This window comes from Anas acuta, chromosome 19 (assembly GCF_963932015.1).
Source record: "Anas acuta chromosome 19, bAnaAcu1.1, whole genome shotgun sequence".
Lineage (NCBI taxonomy): Eukaryota > Metazoa > Chordata > Aves > Anseriformes > Anatidae > Anas > Anas acuta.
In genome coordinates, this window is record NC_088997.1 from 365,942 (window position 1) to 387,790 (window position 21,849).

General features: G+C 40.5%; 1 protein-coding gene across 1 annotated transcript; it reads left to right on the forward strand.

The window, feature by feature from the left end:
• The first annotated feature begins 264 nt into the window (after positions 1–264).
• On the forward strand, positions 265–5,624 carry XAF1 (XIAP associated factor 1). Its single transcript, XM_068656370.1, has 5 exons — positions 265–912; positions 1,407–1,573; positions 2,366–2,435; positions 2,702–3,055; positions 5,260–5,624. Exons 1-5 carry the CDS (start codon positions 604–606, stop codon positions 5,353–5,355), a joined length of 996 nt encoding a protein of 331 aa, XP_068512471.1. The 5' UTR covers positions 265–603; the 3' UTR covers positions 5,356–5,624.
• Positions 5,625–21,849: the final 16,225 nt, after the last annotated feature.

Sequence of the window (21,849 nt, forward strand, 5' to 3'; positions counted from 1 at the left end):
TCAGGCTTTCTTGAACTAGAATAGGTATTTCCTGTATAGTTTGCATGAAACCCTAAAGCACATTAAAATGTGATGCAGGCTAATGACTACAAAAGAAAATCAAAATAAAATAACAATAAAAAGCTTGATTTGGAATTTGCAACTCTGTAACCTTTCCCTTAGCTGCCATCTCATTAACATATTTGTTCAAAAGCCTTTTCTCTGCTTCATTACATAATCTGTGTTACAAAAATCTAGATAAACACTCATTATTCTCAGGTCTAGATAATGACTTAATGGGCTTTTTTTTTTTTTTTTTTTTCCTGACTCCCCTGTTTTGAGGTCATACTGCATACTGTTGCTAATTTATGTGGTCTTAACCTAGCCATTCCATCCATGCTAAGAAACCAGCATATGTGCTGGGTAGACTGGTTCTGTGGCCCAGGCTTGATGTCAGAGTTAGGAACAAGGGCCTGTGCAGAAATCCCAAACGACATCAGCTACTTTGCCTCACATGCCCTCTCTAAACAGCAGAACTGGAAGTATGCACATCCTTTCAGGCAGACTTCCTGCTCTTGTAGGCTAGAATGGTAGTGTGGGCTTGCCTCTAGCTGTTTTATCCCCATGACCATCACTATCTTGTGTCAGGCACCAGTACCTCCTGTCACAGGATCTGGGGCACACTGCAGTGTGTATTGGGAGGCGAGCATGCAGCTGTGTGGGTACTTGGCTGCTGGTAAGGGTCAACCCACCACACTGGTTCATTTACTCCTCCCCCCCATTTTTGTTCTTGGTAGTAAAAGAGGTGTGCATGCTGCCAACTTCTCCCTCCATGAGGCCCACTGCTTGCTGTTTCTCACACTCTGTCCAGAATGTGATAAACCAGTTGCCCAAAATGATATGAAAAGTCATCAAACAGAAGCACACAAGCAGGTAAGAAATGCTATATTTTCTTCAGTGAAAGCAGCATAAAGCTCTGCCAGCGTAGACGTATGTTTATGGTACAGTGCTCTATATTAACTGGATTTGAACCTCTGTAATTGAACAGAAAATCTGTAAGGCTCTGAAATGACCCTTTCAGGTTTTTTTTTTTTTTTCAGTTATATTAGCTTTTCATATAACGAGGATGTGACATTTTTATATAGTGTTAAGAACCCTGTAGCTAGAGGTACCATGCTAGCCAATGAATACCCAGGCATGACTTTTTATTCTGCCTTACTAGATTTATTTTTTTAGCACTTTCATTGATTTCAGTTGCATGGGAGAACATAGGAGTAGCTTTCATGGCAAACTTCCAGACTTTGCATTTCACATGGGGACCTTCGAGAACTGTATCCCCACATAGAATGACAGCTTCCTGCAGAATCACCAGGAATGTGTTCCTCAAAATCTCATCAACACAGCTCAGGCCTGAAGAGAAACAATAATTCATGAACAACCTCTTGATGATGAGCATCAAAATGAAATGGAGATCATCTCAGCAGCTTGAAGTTGCATTGACATGTGAAAGCACTAACAGTGGTATGTCCTGTCATAAGGACGTGAACTTTCAAATCAGTGAAGCATCTACTAATGCAAAATTTATTTACTCCACTGGTAAGCAAAATTCCTCATTGTTATGTACTGGGTCAACTCTGTTAAATGTTGATGAAAATCCTCCTGCCTTCTCTACAGTTCTCAGTAATGCAGGTTGAAGGATATTGTTGTTTAACCAACCACAGTGAAAGGGACAAGTGTTGCTTTCTATTATGCTGGTTATTGTAAAGCCAGAATGATTCCACTGACTGCTGGCTCATTGGCCATGTTCTGTTATGCTGCCCGTAGAGGCTGGAAGTGAAATTCCTTCTGTCAGAAAATAACTGGATCTTCCTCTTTCTACTTGTCACACAGAGCAAAAATGATTTAAAATTTCTGAATACTTCATAAAGCCACTCATTTCTTGAAGTTGAGAACAGCTTTATTAGGCCTAAGGTATTGAACAGAGTATGTCAAAAAACAAAACAAAAAATCATGAATCTGGTAAAAAGTTCCAGAAAAGAACAGAAACCACTTAGTGTTTGGTAAAATGAACTGTAGAGAGCAAAACCCCCTGGCAACAGGGATATACACAGTCCTGGCCTAGAATAAGCTAGGCCAAGGCAGGAGTGAACCAACCACAAAACACAGTGCTATAGTGGAATTTCAAAGACTCTGAAGTATGTGAGAAGGGATGTTGGTTTAGTTTTGAGTGATGCCAAAAGCAAAATATAGTCACAGCTCTAATTCCTTCTTGGCTAATGGAATAAACATCATCTGTTTCTCTACCACCAGTGACCATAAGTGGATCTGGGCAGCCTATGTAGATTACTTCTGTCCGCATTTTATTTCTCCCCTTTTATCCTTCTGACGGTACCGCTGACAATCTTTGTGTGAGGTGCAATAAGTCATTCCCAGATGACCAGTACTCCCAACATCAGGTAAGCATACTTGAAACTGAACGAGAATGATCTGTGTTTAATTTCAGTCAGGTTATTTTTCCAAAAAGCTGTATATTAGATAAGAAAAGGCAGTGTATCTTGGCTCTTCAAATTAAGATTCATGATACAACATATTCAGCTGCAGCATCACTATGACATGGTTTCTACTACCCTTCCCAAAGACTTACCTCTGTTGCAAACCACAGGATACCATGCAGTTGGGTGTAATGCAAATTTTCACTTCATTATTGTTTTCTTTTTAGCAGAATAAAAGCAGTACAGCTCATAAGCTGACAGAAGTTCTTGCTGGCCAGTCAACTTCAAAACCCAGCAGTGATCCACCACAGCCTTCTACCTCCCTGGCTCCCTCTTCCAGTTCTGAAAAGGCAACAGCATGGAAAGATCTCTGTCCCAAAGGGAAAGGAAGGTACCATCCATTGACCTCCAAAACCTCGCCCAAACCTTCAAAGAACAAAAGGATGGTTGGCTTTCCTTCTCCCACAAGAGGCAGACTTTCCACATCACCTCAAGCTCTTAAAGACACCTGGTCTTACGACTTGCTGGTGACCTGTGCCCACTGCAACGTTATTCTGCCACTTCCAACTCTTCAGAAACATGAGGTGAGAGGTGATGTATTGGACTCAGCCTCCTACATGCTTGAACAAAGAGCCACACCTGCATATTAATAAGTATTTGCTACTTATCCCCTCACTGCCCAGGGTCCATTTGCTCACATCTATACAAACAAGATCCATTGCCTATTTTTTAGGCACCTGATTTTTAGGGAAATACTAACCACAACTCAAGCCATTAATTTTAAGCTCAAATCCTGGAAAGTCTTCAGTGCCACTCTTTTGTTCTGAAGGCTGGTATTGTTCCTGCTAATCAAACACTATATCTGTATTAGAGATGGAGCTCTAGATAATTTTGCATCCCAACAAAGGGGCCTAGCTGCCTCGCTACTGAATGTGATTGTGGGTTGAATATAATGTTCTCCTCCAATATAACTATTATTTATATTTTAGATCAAATGTCTACCTTTGATGTCTTTGAGAAATGCTAAGATGAACTAAATATCAAACAGTGGAAAAAAAGGTATTGCAGAATTTCAGAAATCTAGAACAGGATCCATCATTCAGGATTATTCTGTACTGGGTTAATAGGAACAATTTTGCAGAGGAAGTGCATCTGGAAGAGCTAATACTTGGAATATCACAAAGCTTTTTGGATTCCAACACATACTGCATTCCCATGAGGTTCTTGAAGTGACTCAACAGAGAGTTTTAGTAACAAAGTAATGCAAAAGGCTAGTTTTTCATTTTAGTACTGGAATTAAGAGGAAGCTAGTTTAGGTCAAGAGAAAGAAGAAAAAGAATAATTTTGGGTTTCCCCAGCATTCTCTCCTCTCTCTCCCCCCTCCCACCCAGCAGAAAACATGTGTGAAGAATGCATTTTAGACAGCTGTGAAATAAAAAAGTTGATTTGGGCTTCTAAAAGTGTACATTTCACAAAATCACAAAATGGTTAAGGTTAGAAGGGACCTCTGGAGGTCATTTGGTCCAACACTCCTGCTAAAGCAGAGACACCTAGAATAAGTTGCCCAGGACCATGTCCAGACAGCTTTTGAAGACTTCTATGGAAGAGGACTCCACTACTCTGGGCAAGCTAGTTTCCAGCAAGGTATTTACAAAATTCATGCCTGCTTGCACTTAATCCAAAAGTGCCTTTTTCAGTAAGCTATTTGAGCAAACACTGCTTCAGAGCCCTTGTATTTTCAGTCTTTTGCCTCACACATGCATATACATGTTGTACCTCTCAAATTATGCTACTCTGAATAGGGCTACTCTACTATAAGTGGAGATCTGCACAAAGATTTCACAGAACAGATGTTCTGTCCAGGAGTATCTACTCCAACTCTGAATGGAGCCTTAAAGAATTGTTTCAGAGACAAGAAGTAAAATTAAACTTTTCTCCATAGTAAAAATTGCATATTCAGTAGAAGCATTGAGATAATTATCCTAGACCATAGGAAGTGCATCTCTTTCCTTCTCCTATCCCAGGTAGACTGTGAATCTTATTACTTACCTCTTTTCTAACATCACTCTCTGCTTTTCAGTTCCTAACAGTATGATTTCCTTTCAGTCCAGTTAATTAAATGGAACTAAAAGCAGTTGTTCTCAGTCTGTCCCTTTATGCTTTATTCAGTAAATTAGGTATTGTTTCTCCATCTAAATCTTTCATCTCCTGTGAAATTAAAGAAAGCACCAAAGTGAGAGATAGGGAGTTTGTCTAGTTTTGAATTACAGGACATAAGTCTTGAGAAAAAAAAGAAAAAGGATAATTACATGGATTATTTGACTTGCACTGCATTTCTTTATATTGCACTGCTGAGTGATGACTTAGAGACAGGAAGGCTGTAAAACTGTAACTTTAACAAGACTTATAACTGGGCTTTGTTTGTTTTACGGAAGACTCTTTCTAGAGTGCTCATGATTAAATTTGGAAATAGAGAAGCATCTTCAGACTGAAACTACAGCTCAGCTTTAGCAAAAGGTATTGCAGGTGCAATAGGTTTATCAATGAAGAATAAAAGTGTCTCGCTACTCCAGATCAAGAAAAAAGAGTGACTCAGATTTTTATTCCTTTTTAAGAAAGGCATGTCACAGGTTTCACCACTGAAACCAGTGCTTTGCACTGCTTTGCACTGGTTACACCTTCATATAGTTTACTATTCTTAATATTCTTGGATATGTATCACAGCAATGGATCCATCTGTATAAAAGCATAAGCTCTCTCTCATTTTTTTGCTTTGGTGTTTCTACAGATTCCAGCAGTGCTGGACTTACCAGGCCTCCAAGGAACTCCTTTATTGGTCTTTGAAGTCTGTTTGAGGATGGCTGGTAAACATAATACAGTCTGAAGAGAATCCATGAATAAAACAAATTTGAAGAGGAACTGGGCAGGCAGCTCATGCTTCATAATGTAAATCTTTATACAGAGAAAGGAAAACATTTTCATCTCTTTTGAAAAGGATCTTCAAAAGCTTTGCTGCACACCTACAAAAACTTGAATCAACCAGAGAGGGCAGCTGACAGGAAGGGGTTGCTGCTCACATGTGTGGTTGTCATCAGAAGACAGCCTCAGACTGTTGTTGTGCCCTGTCGTGCCCTCTAGTGGATTAGCCTGACAGCACGGGGGGGGGGGGGGGTCACATCTTGTACTGCGAGACAGGAACCAAAGTTGTTTTGTCTGAAAGTGTCATAAAACTGACATTTGAGCTAAAGGACAGCTTTATCCTTGCAACAATTTTATCTATCTTATCTATCTATCTATGTAATTACCTATCATCTACCTATTTGAGGGGGGAGTGTGGAGAGAAGGCACAGCCTATACAAAGAGCTGTATTTCCTTATTTCCTGTCCTTTAAAAAGCAACAGCATGGCTAATTTCGGGAAGCTTGTGCTGCAGTGTCATCTTTCGGCTGTTGATGGTACTGGCATGTGCTAAACCGCTTTGAGACTGGAGACCTTGGCTGCACAACGACGCTGCGTGGGTTACTCTTCTGTTCTGAGGCGACAAAGCTTTTGGCACTCTTATAAAATTCAGTGATAAATAACGTCAGGCTCCTAGCTAGATTAAAGACAACAACATCTGGATGAACAGACCATCAAGCCAAGTGTTGAAGGACTGGAGCACTCCTAAAGTCTTGCTGTGACATGCTTTGGGGAAGAGTATGTCCCTGTATGCAGATCTTAGTACCAGCTGCTAGGAATTTATCTCAGCAAAAAGAAGGCCACTTCTAAACCACCAGAAAATATGAGCCAAATGCAAATACATGTACTTCTCTGAAGGCTCTTGAAAACACCTGGAAACCTTCTGAATCCTTTCTCCCAGGTTGAGAGATTGGATGTTACAACTACATCAAATGTTACTCTGGTTATGGAGGTGCTTGCTGTGCTTACCCTATCCAGCAAGGTGATCACTTCAAAAATCACTTCAATGATCACTTCAAAAGCTGTAAAAAGTTTTTTTTTTTGTTGTTGTTGTTATTACAACATTTTGTTTGTTGTTGTTGTTGTTATTGTTTTTGTTTCCACCTTTGTCCTCCCTTTCTCAGAAATGCTTGAGACTCAGTGAAAGAATGTTTTTACTACTCATGACATGATCAGTAGTCAGATAAATGGTGTTCTGCACAAGCATGCCACCCTCTGATACCAGTGTGACAGTCTCAACTCTGGCAAGTGATGGCAGTGTTTTTCAGGTGCCCAGATGTTTTATTTTCAGCAAGCATTGAAAGCTTTTCTGTAACTATGATGTTTTGGTGAAAGGTTCTGGTGCTCCATGTGAGGAGGAGGGTTTATCTGCCTGTGGACAGCGCTGGATCCTTGGTTAGATGGAATCCCACAAATGGGTTATCGTATACTATTTTCTGTACTATTTTATGCATCAAAGGAAGCAAATTGTTCAGACTATGTTGCTAAGAGGCATCAGCACCATAATGTTAAGAGAACCTCATTTAATATTTTTTTTTTCCTACCCCCAAGTAAGGTAGCTGTAAATCAAAGGGCTACAATCATTCTTTTTAAACAGACATATTATTCCAAACTCCATTGAGGATGGGTGGGTAGGATGTTTTCCAAAGTCTGTTAGAGAAGATACTTTTTTTTTTTTTTTTTAAACCAATTACTCTTTCTTAAATGACTGACTTTGTCACTGACACCTGATGAAAGTATATATTTAAACATTTCCTCAGAATATCAAAACCTGTAGGCATGCCTTTCCAGTCTGGAGAAGGCAATGAAATGCGGCATAATAAAATTTTAAACTAAATTGCCTATAATTTTTTTTTTTGTCTTACAATACCAAGAAGATAAGTGTAAACAAACACCGTAACACATGAAAATTAATTCCATATTGAGTAGCTTATTGCTTCTGCAGTAAACCACACTAAAAATGATGAATGGCAAATATATTTTTATCTAAACATTTATTCTAATGGCATTAGCAAATAGAAAAATATATAGAAATATGCAAATATATTCATAAAGACATTAAAATAAAATGAACATTATCAAGTTGCTCACCCTTCATGGAGATTTTATGCTTCAATATTGTGGGCATTATTAAAATACTTATAATGAGGTTGATGGAAACTGGAAACTGGAAACTGGAAATAGTTTTAATTCTTCAAAAACCTGAGCTTTCACTACATTTCCATGCTGAGTGCTGAAAATTTCTAAAAGGGATAAATCTGTTTTATGTTGCTTTTATGACATACCTTTACATTTGTATATTTTATTATAAGAAGTGTAATTGGAACTTCTTTGTATATATTTTTATATGTATATATTTAAAAACTAAAAGAAATGGTATAAATTGTGATAAGTAGAAGATTGTATTAAATAAATTTTGCCAAAGAATGATCATTACCTACAGCATGATTTTAAGATGTTTATTATGCACTACTAAAAACAAACAAACAAATAAACTTCCTGTTACTGTCTAAATTTTTACTAGTCCTTAAACTACTATTTTGGAAAGGAGTTTGGAATTCTTGTGCAAATTTTGTGGGAATCTTTCCAATAGCATATCTCTAATCAAACCTATTGGCTAGTTCTCTAGTCCTCTAACTTGTGTACTTATATACATGCTACTGAAATACATCATCAGCTCATACAAGCCACTGCCATGCTATGTTTCTTCAGAATTTATCATTAGTTTGTGCCATCTTCACCTGACTTCTTTGGGAGGGCATGGATACAGGACAAAGTGTTCTTAGTAGTGCAGCAGGATGGGGGAGTAGCTGAAGGCAAGCACTGTCTTGCACTAGAATAAGAAGGTCACCAAGAAGAAGAACAGGGTCACCAAAGACAAGGAGTGGGAAGGAGTCTACATCTGAAGTGTGCTCATAAATTGATGGGGATATAGAGTTTTGCATTATTCCAAGCTTTGATTAAATTTATTCTTAGAAGATTGCTTTAATGTTGAGATATTTATGTGCACGTAAGTATAGCATTTTTGTTTTTTTATTAGACAGAAAATCAAATGTGATTAGCAAACTGAGGAGGAAATTTTCTTCTTGTAGAAGTAACTATAAATCCTGCAAGGCAAATCGAGCCTATCTGCCCATGTAAGGACTGTGAGGAATGAAAAATGAGTGATAACTGAGTGCCACAGAGTGAGGGAGTTTAAGGATGGGAAGGGCCATAGTCTGGGGTGGTAGCTGGCATGCCAAGCTTGGGGTTGGTGGCCAGTGGGACCCATGCTGTTGCCAGCATGGTAGCTGTGCCAGGCCCTGTCCTGAGCGCTGCTGGGTGTACATGAGCCTGGGCCACAGCATGTTTCTGCCTCTGGTGATAGCAGTAGCTGCATGGTCATTGGAGAAGAAAATGGAGGGTGACAAAAGGCATCACCTGCCTGGGCTTTGGGATTTTTGGGATGGATTCCTGGAAGGGGTCGGGGGGGGGGGGAGGGGGGGGGGGAGGGCAGAATGGGGTCTAGCTTGTCCCATGGTGTGGCTGCCTGTGCCATGATGGCATACATGGGGCTGCCCAGCCTCAGCTGGGGTCATTGGGGTCATAACCACCCACAGCCCCCAACCCCAGGCCTTCTCCTCTCTGTATCTGGAAGTGACTGTGCTTGGGATGTGCCAACACAGTTGAGAAAGCAGCTATATTGACATCAGTGCTCAGGTGTCTTAGAAGAGGTGAGGGAGAGTGCATGGAGTCACTCCAAACAGTGATGAACAGTTAGAGTTTGAATGGAGACTTATTTCCTTGTGCATGATGAGTTGTTCTTGCTGTGCTGTGACCCTTTTTAGACCATCTATTTATCATCCTACAGGACTGAGTTCCCCTAGCTGGAAGTGAGAAGGATGGGATGGCTTGCTGTTTTATTAGCCTTTAGTATTCTGATTGCAATTAGTTCCAATGAGTTTGTTTACATTTGTAGTTTACATTTTGACTCAGTGGAGAAAAATTAAAAATCTGTTTTATCAAGGCAGGATAATAATCCTGTCCAAGCAGGATTAAGGCAGGTGGAAGAGGCCATCTCTTCTGCTTTTCTTCCTTTAATTATCATTTAAAATGTAAAGATAACTAACCTACTCTCTCATGCTGTTGGTGTGGATTATTTCTCAGCTCTTCTCACTTGTGGTTTTAATAGTGGTATAAAATGCTAGCATTTCCTAATCAGTTAATTTGTGAGAAGAATCTTCATACCCATTTCTAGTTTGTCTTGGATGAATCTCACCAGTTTGTCTCTCTCTGAAATCATCTATTTGATTTAATATTAGGCTCACACCACTGGATTGCACATAATTTGCTAGTGTGCTGTGGTGGGCTGCAGAGAAATGTTTACTCAAGCTGGGCTGTCAGTTACGAGTATCCCAGCCAGAGAGAGAAGTAAATAAATCCTAATCTAGGAGATGATACAGAAATCCTGTCACAGAGAAAGCTATTGAGGCATCAATGTTTATAAAATATATCCGAGAGTCAGTTTGGGTGATGGAAACTCACACAGCTTTGTCCAGAAGTTCAAAATAATGATTTGTTGCAGAATTATGATTTCCGTAGGAAAAAAAGGGCAGGCGAATATTGCATTCTATTCCTACAGAACTACATACAGATAGATTTAAGTAAAAATCCTTCATGTAAGTATCTAGATGTGACAGATTTTATTCTGGTGTCATTCATATACCAGATACTATTTCAGAATGAATGTTCACCTTGGAGAAACAATGATTAAATGTTTGAAAATGGCACGTGAGCAGAGGTTGTTGAAGTTCTTCCTGAAAATGTCATCATATAGCACTGTGTTGGCATTTGTGGCACAGTGACACTGAAAGGCAGATTTTGTGTTTTTTTAAACCTTTGCACTTATGCAATTATATGTGTATGTAAGTGTGTGTATGTATATATGAAATACTTATGTTGAAGAAGGAACATAGTCCATGATGGGCACACTGGTCATTCAGAGACAGGGGAAAAGGCTGCTTTTCTCAAAGCCTTGTCACTTACAGTGGCTGCTGCAAGTAGGTCACTAGTTATAAGGCCATTTGCATTAACAACCTGTGTATTTTGCAGGAGAGACATGCCAGCTTTTTCCATCCTCTTGACCATGAGAGTTTGGGTATTGTGCAAGTTTATTTTTCAGTCTGTTCCCTGCTTCCCACAAGTCAAAACCAGCAGGATACTTCCAAATGCTTAGTGATTTCACAGGATGTGGGGGTGAAAACTGTGAGCAAAAGCCCTCTAAATTGGCCGAGAGGCTTCTCACCCTTCTGTAAATTTGCTTTTTCATTGCTAATAATTCTTCAGCTTTATCTTCCAGTTTCTGTTCAAGCTTTATTTCTCTTTATACCACTATAATAATTAATTTATAAACTCAGAAGTGACAGGCAATATTTATTATGGAGATGACTTCCTTGAACAATCTACTGGAGATAGGATTTGTAAGGAACCTTACATTTGATAATTAATTATGCATACTTACTTTTAACATATCTTTAGGTAATCAGAACAAAAGAAGACAGTTGTCTTTGTTAATTATCATGAAAATTTACTTATGAATATTGTAATTATGCACATTAGTGTGTCTGCTGTCACTCACAGCTTGAATACCTTTAGGCAATATTATTCTCCTCCCATTGTCACTGTAGCAAAGGGCTAATGAAAAGGGCTGAATTAGAGGTGCTGTTGTTTCATTTCAGAAAAGATTATTCTTCATGTGGCCTCGTGTTGTTTGTCTGTTTCAGGAAGCCAGATGAGTGTAACACAATTAATCATGAACTCAAAGTCAGCTTCCTGGCACTTAAGGTGGCCAAGTGCCTTGCCCCTCAGCAAACGCAAATGAACCACCAGAAAGAGCCAGCTCAACCTTTGGCCCTTCACCAAGGAAACTGTCATTAAATTAACCAAAGTTTAAAAGTCCACTTTACAGTTGCCCTTTATAGCACAAAGAATGTCTTTAAATTTCTGTAATTTGACATTCATCTGAAGTCAATAAGGTATCATTAAATATCTTTGTATGTGCTGCTAATATGCATAGTACTGGAAGCGTTAAATGTTTTTGATGCCTGATTACAGACATGCCCAAAGATCTAAGCTCTATCTTTACCCTGTGCTTCCAAGACCCAGTTTTCAAAAATGCTCCTGAGTTAGCTTGGTTGAATTAGCTTCAGTGACATAGTTAGCTGACTTTTTTTTTTTTTTTTTTTCATTATTTGTATGAGTATTACGCCTTCTGCTGAGTTGTGCTGATGGCCCTATCATTTTCAGGAATGAGTAAATGCAGGAGGAAAGTTATGCTGTAAAGTGTTTATCCAAATACATAAGGCAGGCAAAAGGTGGGAAGAGGAAAATTCTTTTCTAACTTTTGTAGAGGTTTAGAGCTGACAGACACCAAATTCTTGTGCCTTTTCTGAGGTCAGTTAGAGGATCTGCCAGATGAGGCTTTTGGCTAATCTCTTTGTGCCAAAGGCAGAAAACAGTATAAGACCAGAGGTTGACAGTGAATCTGAAAACTGAATTTAATTGTCATGTCTGACATTTGTGTTTCTACAATATATTGATTTTTCAGAGATTTTGAACTGATACTAACACATGCTGCTGAATTCAGTGTCTGGAGGTGGGTAAGGCTCTCCTTCCATGGAGCATGCCCATCTCTCTCACCTGTTTCAGATTGGCCTCAAGAAGCCGATGTGGCTGCTCTGTGGAAAGGAATGGCCCACCAAGCAGAGTCCTTGACTATTCCAGTGGGGGAGTGGAGCTCACTGCAAGATGCAGGTAGGAAGCAGCTGCAGCTGATATTGCTGACCACTGATGGTGTGGTGGGGGATCCTGCCTGAGCTGGCCACAAGCACGGCTGGATGTCTGGTGGGCTGGATGCAGCTGGGAGTAGTGGTGGCCAGGCTTATGCGTAGGGAGAAAGCAGCAGAAACACCATGAAGGTTTCTGGGAGACATCAAAAAGCTTAAGAGAGACTAAGAACTGTTAACATTGCCAAGAGAGAAAGCTGTGAGGTGGTCTTTTGAAATGCATGCTGTCTGTGAATCTTTGAATAATTAAAACAGGAATTATTTCCTGCCTTGTGAGTCCTGCTGTGCTCAGGAAACAAGCTTTATATAAACTCTTTAAGCAGGAGTGTGTCAAAAAAAAAAAAATGCAAAAAGGTAAGACAAGAAAAAAGCTGGACTTCATCATCAGTTGCTCCTCCTGATGGAAATAACCTGCAAGGCCTCGAATTTTCAGTCTCAGAAAGTAACATTCATCCAAATCACTACTCTGAATCTGTCACATAAAAGTTTTCCCTTGTATTCTGTTTACCAGTAGGAGGAAAACAAAACACAAAACGCAGATAGCATTGAAAGGAACATGGAACTCAAAAATCTAAAATTATGGTAGAGTGAACAGATAAATGTGTGGTACCTCTAACCTACATTAGATGTAAATGAAACTCTCTGTTTCTTGATGGTAATACCAGCTGTTATTGGCTTCTTGACTTCAAGCCCATCCTCTTCTAATCCAAGTTCTAAGTCTAGTTATCTAATCGAAAAAAGGGTAGAGAGTGTGAACTGATAGAAATGCAAGAGCTGATGCTGGTGCTTGATTTCAGAACCTGAGCTAAATGACCTTGATCTCTGCTAGACAACCTGCTTTGCAGATATCTGCAAGTACAACTGCCATCCTGTACACAACGTTTCACTGTCATGCAATTAGAAACTACAACTATGATGCCACTTCAGCTTTGTGGTTTGCCCTTTTAATTTTTTGTCTGTTGCTATGGTAGCAGCAAATGATTGCAATCACTGCCGTTTATATTGCAATCCAAGTCACATCAACAGAGATCTTGGAAACCAAAAAAAAAAAAATCTGACTTTACAGTATACTGCTTCTGTTATTGTACATAATAGGTTGTTCACTATAATCAGAATTCATTGAAATCTTTTGTTACTGAAGCATTTGGAAAATTCTTTTAACTAGAGGGTTGTCAAATGATCACTTACTTTTGTTACATGCTTAGCCAGTGCCCTTCACATGGCTGGACAATATTAATTTATTTTGCGCTGTTTCGTGAGTATATCCTTGAAAATAATTGTTTTAATAGCCTTTCTAGTGTTGAAATATTTACTCTTATTTTTTACCTTGTACCAATCATCGTAATATCTTAGGTCTAAAATACTACATCTTTAAAAAGAGAGTTCTGTACTTTCTCCCATGCTTTGTCTGCCTTGTCTATATAGTCTATACAGGATTTTTGAGCAAGGACTGCTTTTATTATATGCAAAGGCTTCTATAAAGAACTTCTGTGATCTGTAACATTAATAAACCATAATATAAATTTATATTTTTGAATATTGTCTGCTGAGCTTTGAAGAAGTTGAGAACAGTAGAGGAGAGAGAAAGTGAGCACAGGAGTCTGTCCAGTGCTGCTCAGAGCAATGGGCAGCCTCAGAGCAGCTCTTCCTCTTGTCTGTGCTCACCCGTTAGTATCGTGCTGCCTTGGAGTTTGGTTTGGGCACCCCAATGCTGCCATTTGGAAGGCGATTTAGCTATTATTGTAGAGATACAGTATAAAATCCCATGTTTCTGAAGTCTTGTGTCTTTCTCCCTTTGATTTCAGCTGCCAAGTAGGGGCAGTAGTAGGCATGTGGGGCAGCATGGGGTTTGCATCTCTGCTATGCAGCGCCTGGGGAGGGAGGGCAGCCTCCTGGGCCTGTCTGCAGTGATGGGCCAGGATGGAGAGTGGAGATTGAAGGATGTAAATTTTATTTTCTGTGTGGGTAAGCTCTAGTGCCTGCTCTTTGTACACAGACCTGTAGCTGCCCTTCTCCTCAAGTCTGACAGCCAGACACAGAAGAGTCACTGGGGCTAATGTCTGATCTGAGCCCTGGGAAAGAGAGCTGTGCTGAGACTTGTCTGCTGGGTGGTGCCTCTTTTGTTAAAGTCGAATCTAGACTGTCTAAATAGGACACCAGTAAGGCAATTTGCTGTTTAAATGACCCAGTGCACATCGGGCATATTGAAGAAAAAAGCCATTTCCTAGTGACTAAATCTCATTAAAAAAGCAATTTTCCAATCAATTACAATGTAATTTAACTGTTAATTGTTAAATTATCAAAAAAGAACTATTTTGTTCTCTGTTCCTGTATTTATGAACTGTGCTTTAAAATTTCATCCAAGGAGTAGCTGTTTGGAGGAATATGACTGCTCTATTGATACAATTATATTAAAGTTAAAATTTTCAGTTAATATATTGTGTTAGTTCAAGGGAATTGTTTGCACAGAAGCTTTTGGAATAGGAGAGACTTGTTGATTTCTACAAAAGCTTGGATCTTTATTGTTATTTTCATGCACTATAAAAATTGTGTTGTCTTATGTAGGTTTTATTAGAGGAACATTATTTCTATATGTTTTTAATCCTGTATGAGAATTATACTCATTGAAGCATATCCTGAAAATTGAGCAAAGTTCCTCTCAGAAGGGAGGCTTCTGCTTCTAAAGAGTCTGTGAAACAGCTAAAATGCAGAGGTGATTTATAAGAGTCGGGACGCTGGCGCCTGGCTGCGACTTCCTGTCTCAGGGTAAGCACAGCGGTGAAGGATGCGCTACAGCTCAGTTCTGGGAAAGGAAGGCATTGAAACAGTAATGTGCTATGTCTTGTAGTTTTCATTAAAAATCTTGCAATACTCAGTGCTTCTTAAAGCCCCGGCTCCCAGTGTTATCCAAGACTTTCATGATTACTTTTCCTAATGCTGTTTCAAGCCTTTGTAGCTTAAAGGGAATGCCAAAAACAATTTTTTTCAGCCTTCAACACTGGATGAAAATTAAAAAGACTGCAAACTTATTGTTTCTTCATAGTTTGTGCTTTTTAATCTACTTTGTGTGTAGATCCTGCATTGGTGTAACTCACGGTATCTGGCCCTTTATTCAGGGACCAAGCTGGGTGCTCTGGTCTGAAAAGTCCAGACTCAGTTTAAACGCAGACCTTGGCAGTGCAATACTCACTCTTGCAAGCCTCAGGACACATGAGCTATCAAGGACACATCTGAGACCCCTCAGCCTGCCCCAGCTGATGGGAGAGGAATGCTGAAGGAAATGTTGGCAACTCCTCATCTTTGTGCTGTGACGCACCCTGGCAGAACAGGCATGGAGTGCTTTCCTCTTCTTTGACCACTGGGCATCTTACCTGTTCCAGTGCACAATCAGCCTTGCCTCGAGCAGCAGACAAGCTGTCAGAGGGCCTGAGCTGCTCATCTTCTGCTGAGCCTAGCAATACTGTGAGGCTAAATGACAGTGGGAATCCCAGTCTGTCGGGAATACTTTTTATGAAACACCCAAGAGATGTCTGGTGAACTCCACGGGGTAGCTTAGCAAGCATCAGATTGTGTACTCTGAGCCCCAAAGTTCATTCTGGGAGGTGACAGCCTTCCTGCTATTGGTGGGTCCCCTGGCCTCAGTGCAGCCTCCCAGCAGGTGATGTGTGAATTCCATGGTGCTGTGCTGCTGCAGAGATGGGCGGCTCCAGGTTGGCGCTGGTGCGCAGTGGCAGAGATGGTGATGCCCTGTTCTCAGACAATCCTTAGCCTCACAAGTAAATTCCCACCCTGGTGAATTTATATTTGCTATATCCCCACTTGTAATAAAATTACATAATTGTTGTAACAATGCATCTTGTGGCCTTGAAAATGCCAATTACATCTTTGGAAATAGTTCCCAGTGCTCAGGCATGCTTAGCCTTTGATGAGTTCAGAGAATACCCCTGACCTTTTCCAGAAAGCCTTTGAGACTACAGTAATAAGCACACATCCAAGCCATTATTCCACATTTTTCCCTTTGTCTTCACCTAATGTCTTAGAACTGATGAAAACACATGGCTGAATAGAAGTATTCTGATCATTGACTCCCTGCCTGTCATGAGCATGGATATATTCCTCTTGTCCATGCCTGTACAAGGAAACTGTGCAGAGCATCACATTTAGCTGTAATTTACCTCTCTGCTGCAAGGTGAAACCAGCCAAGGGCATGTGAAACATAGCTAGGTCCTGCCAAACACCAGCCTCAGGTTTTAGATTTCAGTGTGGGAGTCCTGTGCTTAACACAGAGATCAAGCATTTGAAAGATCAAAGATGTAGTGATTGGAGTGTTTGCCTTTCAAGCTGGAAGGAACAACTGTATGTGATGATTCTGTTCAATAACACTACACCTGCTTACAAGTGAGAGCAGGACTGTGGCTTGCAGGCTCAGACTCTGGCTTGGGTGAATTAGCTCCTCTTCCCCATGAAGTCTCTGCTTTGCAAGTGCTGAGTCCAGACCTGACCTGAGACAGGCAGCAGTCGCTGTCCTCCCATAGTGCAGGTGACATGCAGGCACTCGTTGGCTGCTTCTGGATCACCCCCAGCTTGACCTGTGCAGGGGTGAAGCTCTTAGTACATGCTTTCTAATGTACAGCTTTCAAAATACCAGAGAGTAATAATAAAGCTTTATGACTTGATCACTGTATGTGAAGACAGAGTTGGGAATCAGTTAGCACAGCAGGGATACGTCAGGCAGAAGGCTCAATGTGTCTTTTCACTGAAATGCCGTTCTGCTCAAGTTAAAAATGCAGGAAATATAATTTGTGATAATTCCATACCTGAGTTAGATTTACAAAAACATAACTATTTTATGCATTGCTTCGGATGACTTTGATAAATTTGCTCATTTTTGTACTATCAATTTAGATGGGAGCCATTTGTTTATGAAAATTATCATAAACAGTGAGACAAAAGCTAGATTTATGACTGAATATTGTAATTGGGTTTTGCTAAAGAAAAAAAAAAGTATTTCGAAAGAGCGAACTTATTATTTGTGTACACAAAAGAAGTGTGGTGTATTGTAAAAAGCTTATAGACTGCCCATCAGCATATTTAGGTGAGAACTACATTCAATGCCAAGCTTACCAGGGAGAGACACAACTTTGAAAAAATCTACTGCAAATTATATAAAAAGATAGAATTTTGTAAAGGCTTCTGTGTGCAGCTAAATACATGTATCCTCTAAGCCAGGTTTCCTATAGAGGCCTCTGAATCTGGCAATGTGGAGGAAATGGCACTCCAATTCATGAAGGAGGATTTTGTTTGTCTTGTTTTAAAGGCAAGAGCCCAAACAAAGGGCCCTCTGTCCTGTGGGGTCCCAGCTTGGACCTTTGTGTTTATCTGGGCAAGCAGATGTTCAACAATGGTAAACCCTTTCTGATGTCAGTGAAAGATGATTTTCAGTAAGTAGGGATGGCAGCAGAAGAGACATAAAAATTGGGGTATCTGGATAGGAGATGGTCTTACAAGGAAATGATATTAATCTTGTTAGTTATCACTGAGTAAACTCCACTTTTTATCCATTAAACTGTCTTCAGTACGAAGAAGTAAGATATCTCTTGGACTGACAAGGAAATATTTAATTAAATGTTTCAATCATTACATATGAATCTCATAATGAAAACATTTTATCCCCTCCCCTCCCCTTTCCTTCCCTTCCCATTGAAATCTCAGCTAGAGGTGAGTGCCTCCACAGCCAGGGAGTAGTACCCACTGGTGGGTGCACAGTGGAAGTACAGCGCTGGTGATGGTGTGTGACACTTGCTGGCACTAATACAGAAAGGGAGAAGTTGTGTGCTCAGCTGCTGTATCTCACTGACAGGCTTGGGGTCCCTTAGGACAGAGACCATGAGCAGGGCCATGCTAAATAATCAGCAAGGATAGATCCTCTCTAGGTGGTAATGAGCATCTGATGATTACAACTCCAAAAGATGTGTATCCAGCTCCATCTGCAAGGCATATATATAACTGTCTGCAGGGTAGATGAAAATTAGTATTAATAGGTTGGATCATGGACTCACACAAAAATGGGTGTTGTTCAGAGGAAGTCAAAAAAGCTATATAGATTTACATGGGCCAGAGATTTGGCTCAATATTTGTATTATTGTGTGGAGATTATATCAGCAGTATGGGTATTAATTGTCATATACATATATCCTAGCATATACATATATGCTAGGATTGGGACAGTGTCAGAGCACTTGGTGAGTGTTTTCAGTATTTTTGTCAGGTCACAGTTTTCTAAATTTAGCAAGTAGCATGAACAATTCATCTTCATGAGCTGAAAACGTGGTCTTATTTTGTAACATGACAGAAGGAATTTGTGTCCACTACATGCTATGCTGTTGCAAAACTTTGAATCCTCCTTCATGGATTTCTGTGCAATTACAGCCTACTGGGGAGCTAACCAAATGAAGGATCTGACAAGTAGGTTGTAATCTGTGACTTAGATGAATGACAAAGTATAGATTTTTTTCCTTTAAATTTATCCTTATGAATTTTAATAAGGGCATAAGTTGCAATAAAAAGTGTTCTCTGTAATAAAAATCATGCCCTGGCTTTCATGGGAGGGTAATGTTTCAGGATAGGTATTTTGTATATGACAGTAATGGAAAGGTGTCCTGCATCTTAACTTTAGGGCAGAATCAGCATGAGTGGAGTTTTGGGGACAGATCGCATTGGGATCTGCTGGCAGCTAGTATTACCACAGGCTGCAGGTTGGGAGTGTAGTAAGTGGGCGGGTATGACTGCAAAGGTAGGATTTTAAGGGTGCAAAAGTGAAATCGATTCTGATGTCAGGTAAATTAGAGATACTTGTAATTTTATGGATCAGTAGAGTTGATTGTATGAATGATACTTTGCACATCAGTGCCTATATATGATATTTTCACCTGTGTATTAGGGCTTGATTCTGTGCTGTACCTCTTAAAGCCACACAGAAAAAGAGAACTTGCATGATTTGTGCTGGTAACTCATTCTCTGGTTTCCAGGAACTGCAGTAGCACTGTCTGGTCAATTTACAGGCAAGTGTGTACATATGCTTCCTGGGCATCCATATTTCAAACAGGGACACAACAGGTTGGCTAGCTGGCACTGAAAAGGGTATTTCAGAGGGTCCTACAGAGATGTAGCTGTGGACAACCCTGAACTCCAGAACAAAGCCATTGCTGATGCTGTCCTGTCCCAGTGACAGAGCTCAATCTGTATTGGGCATCCACTGTCCTTGCACAGCCCTATAGCCATGGTAGTCACTGGAGCAGGGTCTGAGCATTGATAGCAGCTGCATCGCCTCTACTGGTGCAGCCACTCCTGAGTCTGTGGTCTGTTCCTCTGCCTCACCTGCTTGTGACATATCCCTAGAGGACAATGGGGTTTGGTCCTTCTCACAAAAACACCTGGAGCACTTTCTCTGAGGTGTGTCTGAGGAGCTGCCTGTGTGAGGATGGACCCCTGCCAGATACAGTTCTCATACACAGCTGAGCCCTGAGTCCTGGTGAAAGACAGAGGATCTCAAAGGAGGCAAGCATCTGCAAAAGGACTTTGAAAATGTCCTTTAAAACCAGGAGAGGGGGAATCTTCTCAGAACAAATCCCTGCAAAACTTCATAACCTTTCTTAGCAGCTGAAAAAAGCTATTACAGTCTAGTGGTTACTGTATATTACAAATGTTATTTCCAAACTCTTGGCTAGAACCTGGGGAGAAAATATAGGCCTTGTGGTTGACTAGCATCTGAGCACTTCCTTTCAGAAGATGTACAGCTCTAGTGTAATGAATACAGTAATCATCAGGTGCTGTGAGAAAAAGACAAATATTGTTATGATTAAATTTTGAAGGTTAAATGAATCATTTGGGAGGGCTGAGGTGTACTGATATAAGACCTACTGGGGAGCACAGAGGGAGGAAAATGCCTTTGTGAATTCTCTCTGTATATTGGTAGAGTTTTCTTCCACAAACAGAATGCCTGCTTTATGTATTTTGAAATTTTTTTAGCCCTTAAATTGAAAAGGATGTTGCCACGTACGTGTTCCTCTGAAGGCTGACATTGCCTGTGGAGAGGATCCCACGCAGGAGCAGGTGACCTGGCACGTGGGGGACCCATGTTGGAGTAGTGTGATCCTGATGGATGGACCCTGTGGTATGGAGCCATATTTGGATCCGTTCTTGAAGAGCTGCTGCCTATGGAAAGCCCACGCAGGATGTTTGGGAAGGATGGCATCCTGTGGGAGGGACCACGTGTTGGAGCAGGGCAAGAGAGTGACTGAGGAGTGGTGGAGATGAAGCATTATAGACTGACCACAACCCCCATTCCCCTGCGCTTCCCAGGGGAAAGAGGTGAAAGAGGTTAGATGGGGGGAAGGTGTTTTTGGTTTCTTTCCATCCTTTCTCACTTCTCTAGCTTGTTAGTAATAGGCAATAAATTCTACTGTCTCCCTACTCTGGGTCTATTTTGCCTGTGATGATAATTGTTGACCGATCTCCTTGCCCTTATCTCAAACCTTGAGCCTTTTGCATTGTTTTTTCTCCCCCTTTCCCTTTGAGGAGGCAGAGTGAGAAAGTGGTTGTGGTGGAGCTCGGCTGTCCACCTGAGTAAAACCACCACATGTTCATGGTTTGCCTTTCTAATGTGTTCTCTGTCACTGTCTCCTTGGTTACTTTGGGCAAAGCATTTTCCTGCTCATTCCCCAGCTTTCCCAGCTGCAAAATGGAGATATTGAGACTATTTAAAGCTTAGGGATATATAAGTAGAAAGCAGTATAAAAGAACAGCACATTGTGAGGATTAAGGTTTCACCATGTCATGCAGTAAGGAAAATGGACCTACTAAATGTTTTTATGTTTCTACAGATTTCTCCAAGTTCAAGCTTATCTTTAACAGAGAAAATGGCTATTTTACAAGCATGAGTTGCACTCCAGTGCACAGCTGTGCCTCTGAGAAGTAATTGGATTTGGTACTTAACTTCCTTTTGAGCCTTTAGAGTTATTGCCCCAGACATAGGCCACAGGGGACAAACTATTTTTAATCAGACTCAATCAGATCTCAATTCCACCTGCTTGAATTAAAAATTGTTTCACTGATCATACCTTGAAGTAAATCTGACCAACTGACCTTTTAATTCTCAGCTACCCTGCTGTCAAGAGCAGGAAGACCAAAGCTCTTATGACCTAAGGAAAAACTCTCTGTCTTACCATGGACAGAGCCTGTATGAGCAGAATGGGGAAAAGAAAAATTGCATCTGCTTAGAAATAGCTGGCCCACATGTGTAGTCCAGTCTGTGCTTGTAAGTAAAGCTACTGAGGCTCTGGGTGTTTTTTGGTCTGCACTTCAATCTTTTCTGCCAACTGGCTCTCTTCTGAGTTGCAAACTGTAATTGTCAAATTAGCTGGAAAACAAACACACAAACAACAACAACAAAAGTTACTGGAAAGCAACTACATGCAGGCTCTGTGTTTTGTCTGAATCAGGTTTCTATCATTTATTGTCTGAGGTCTACCTTGAAAGATTTCCCAAGTTTCCCATGGTGTGAGAGACATCTTGATGTCTGCTGTTATGTTCCAGTAG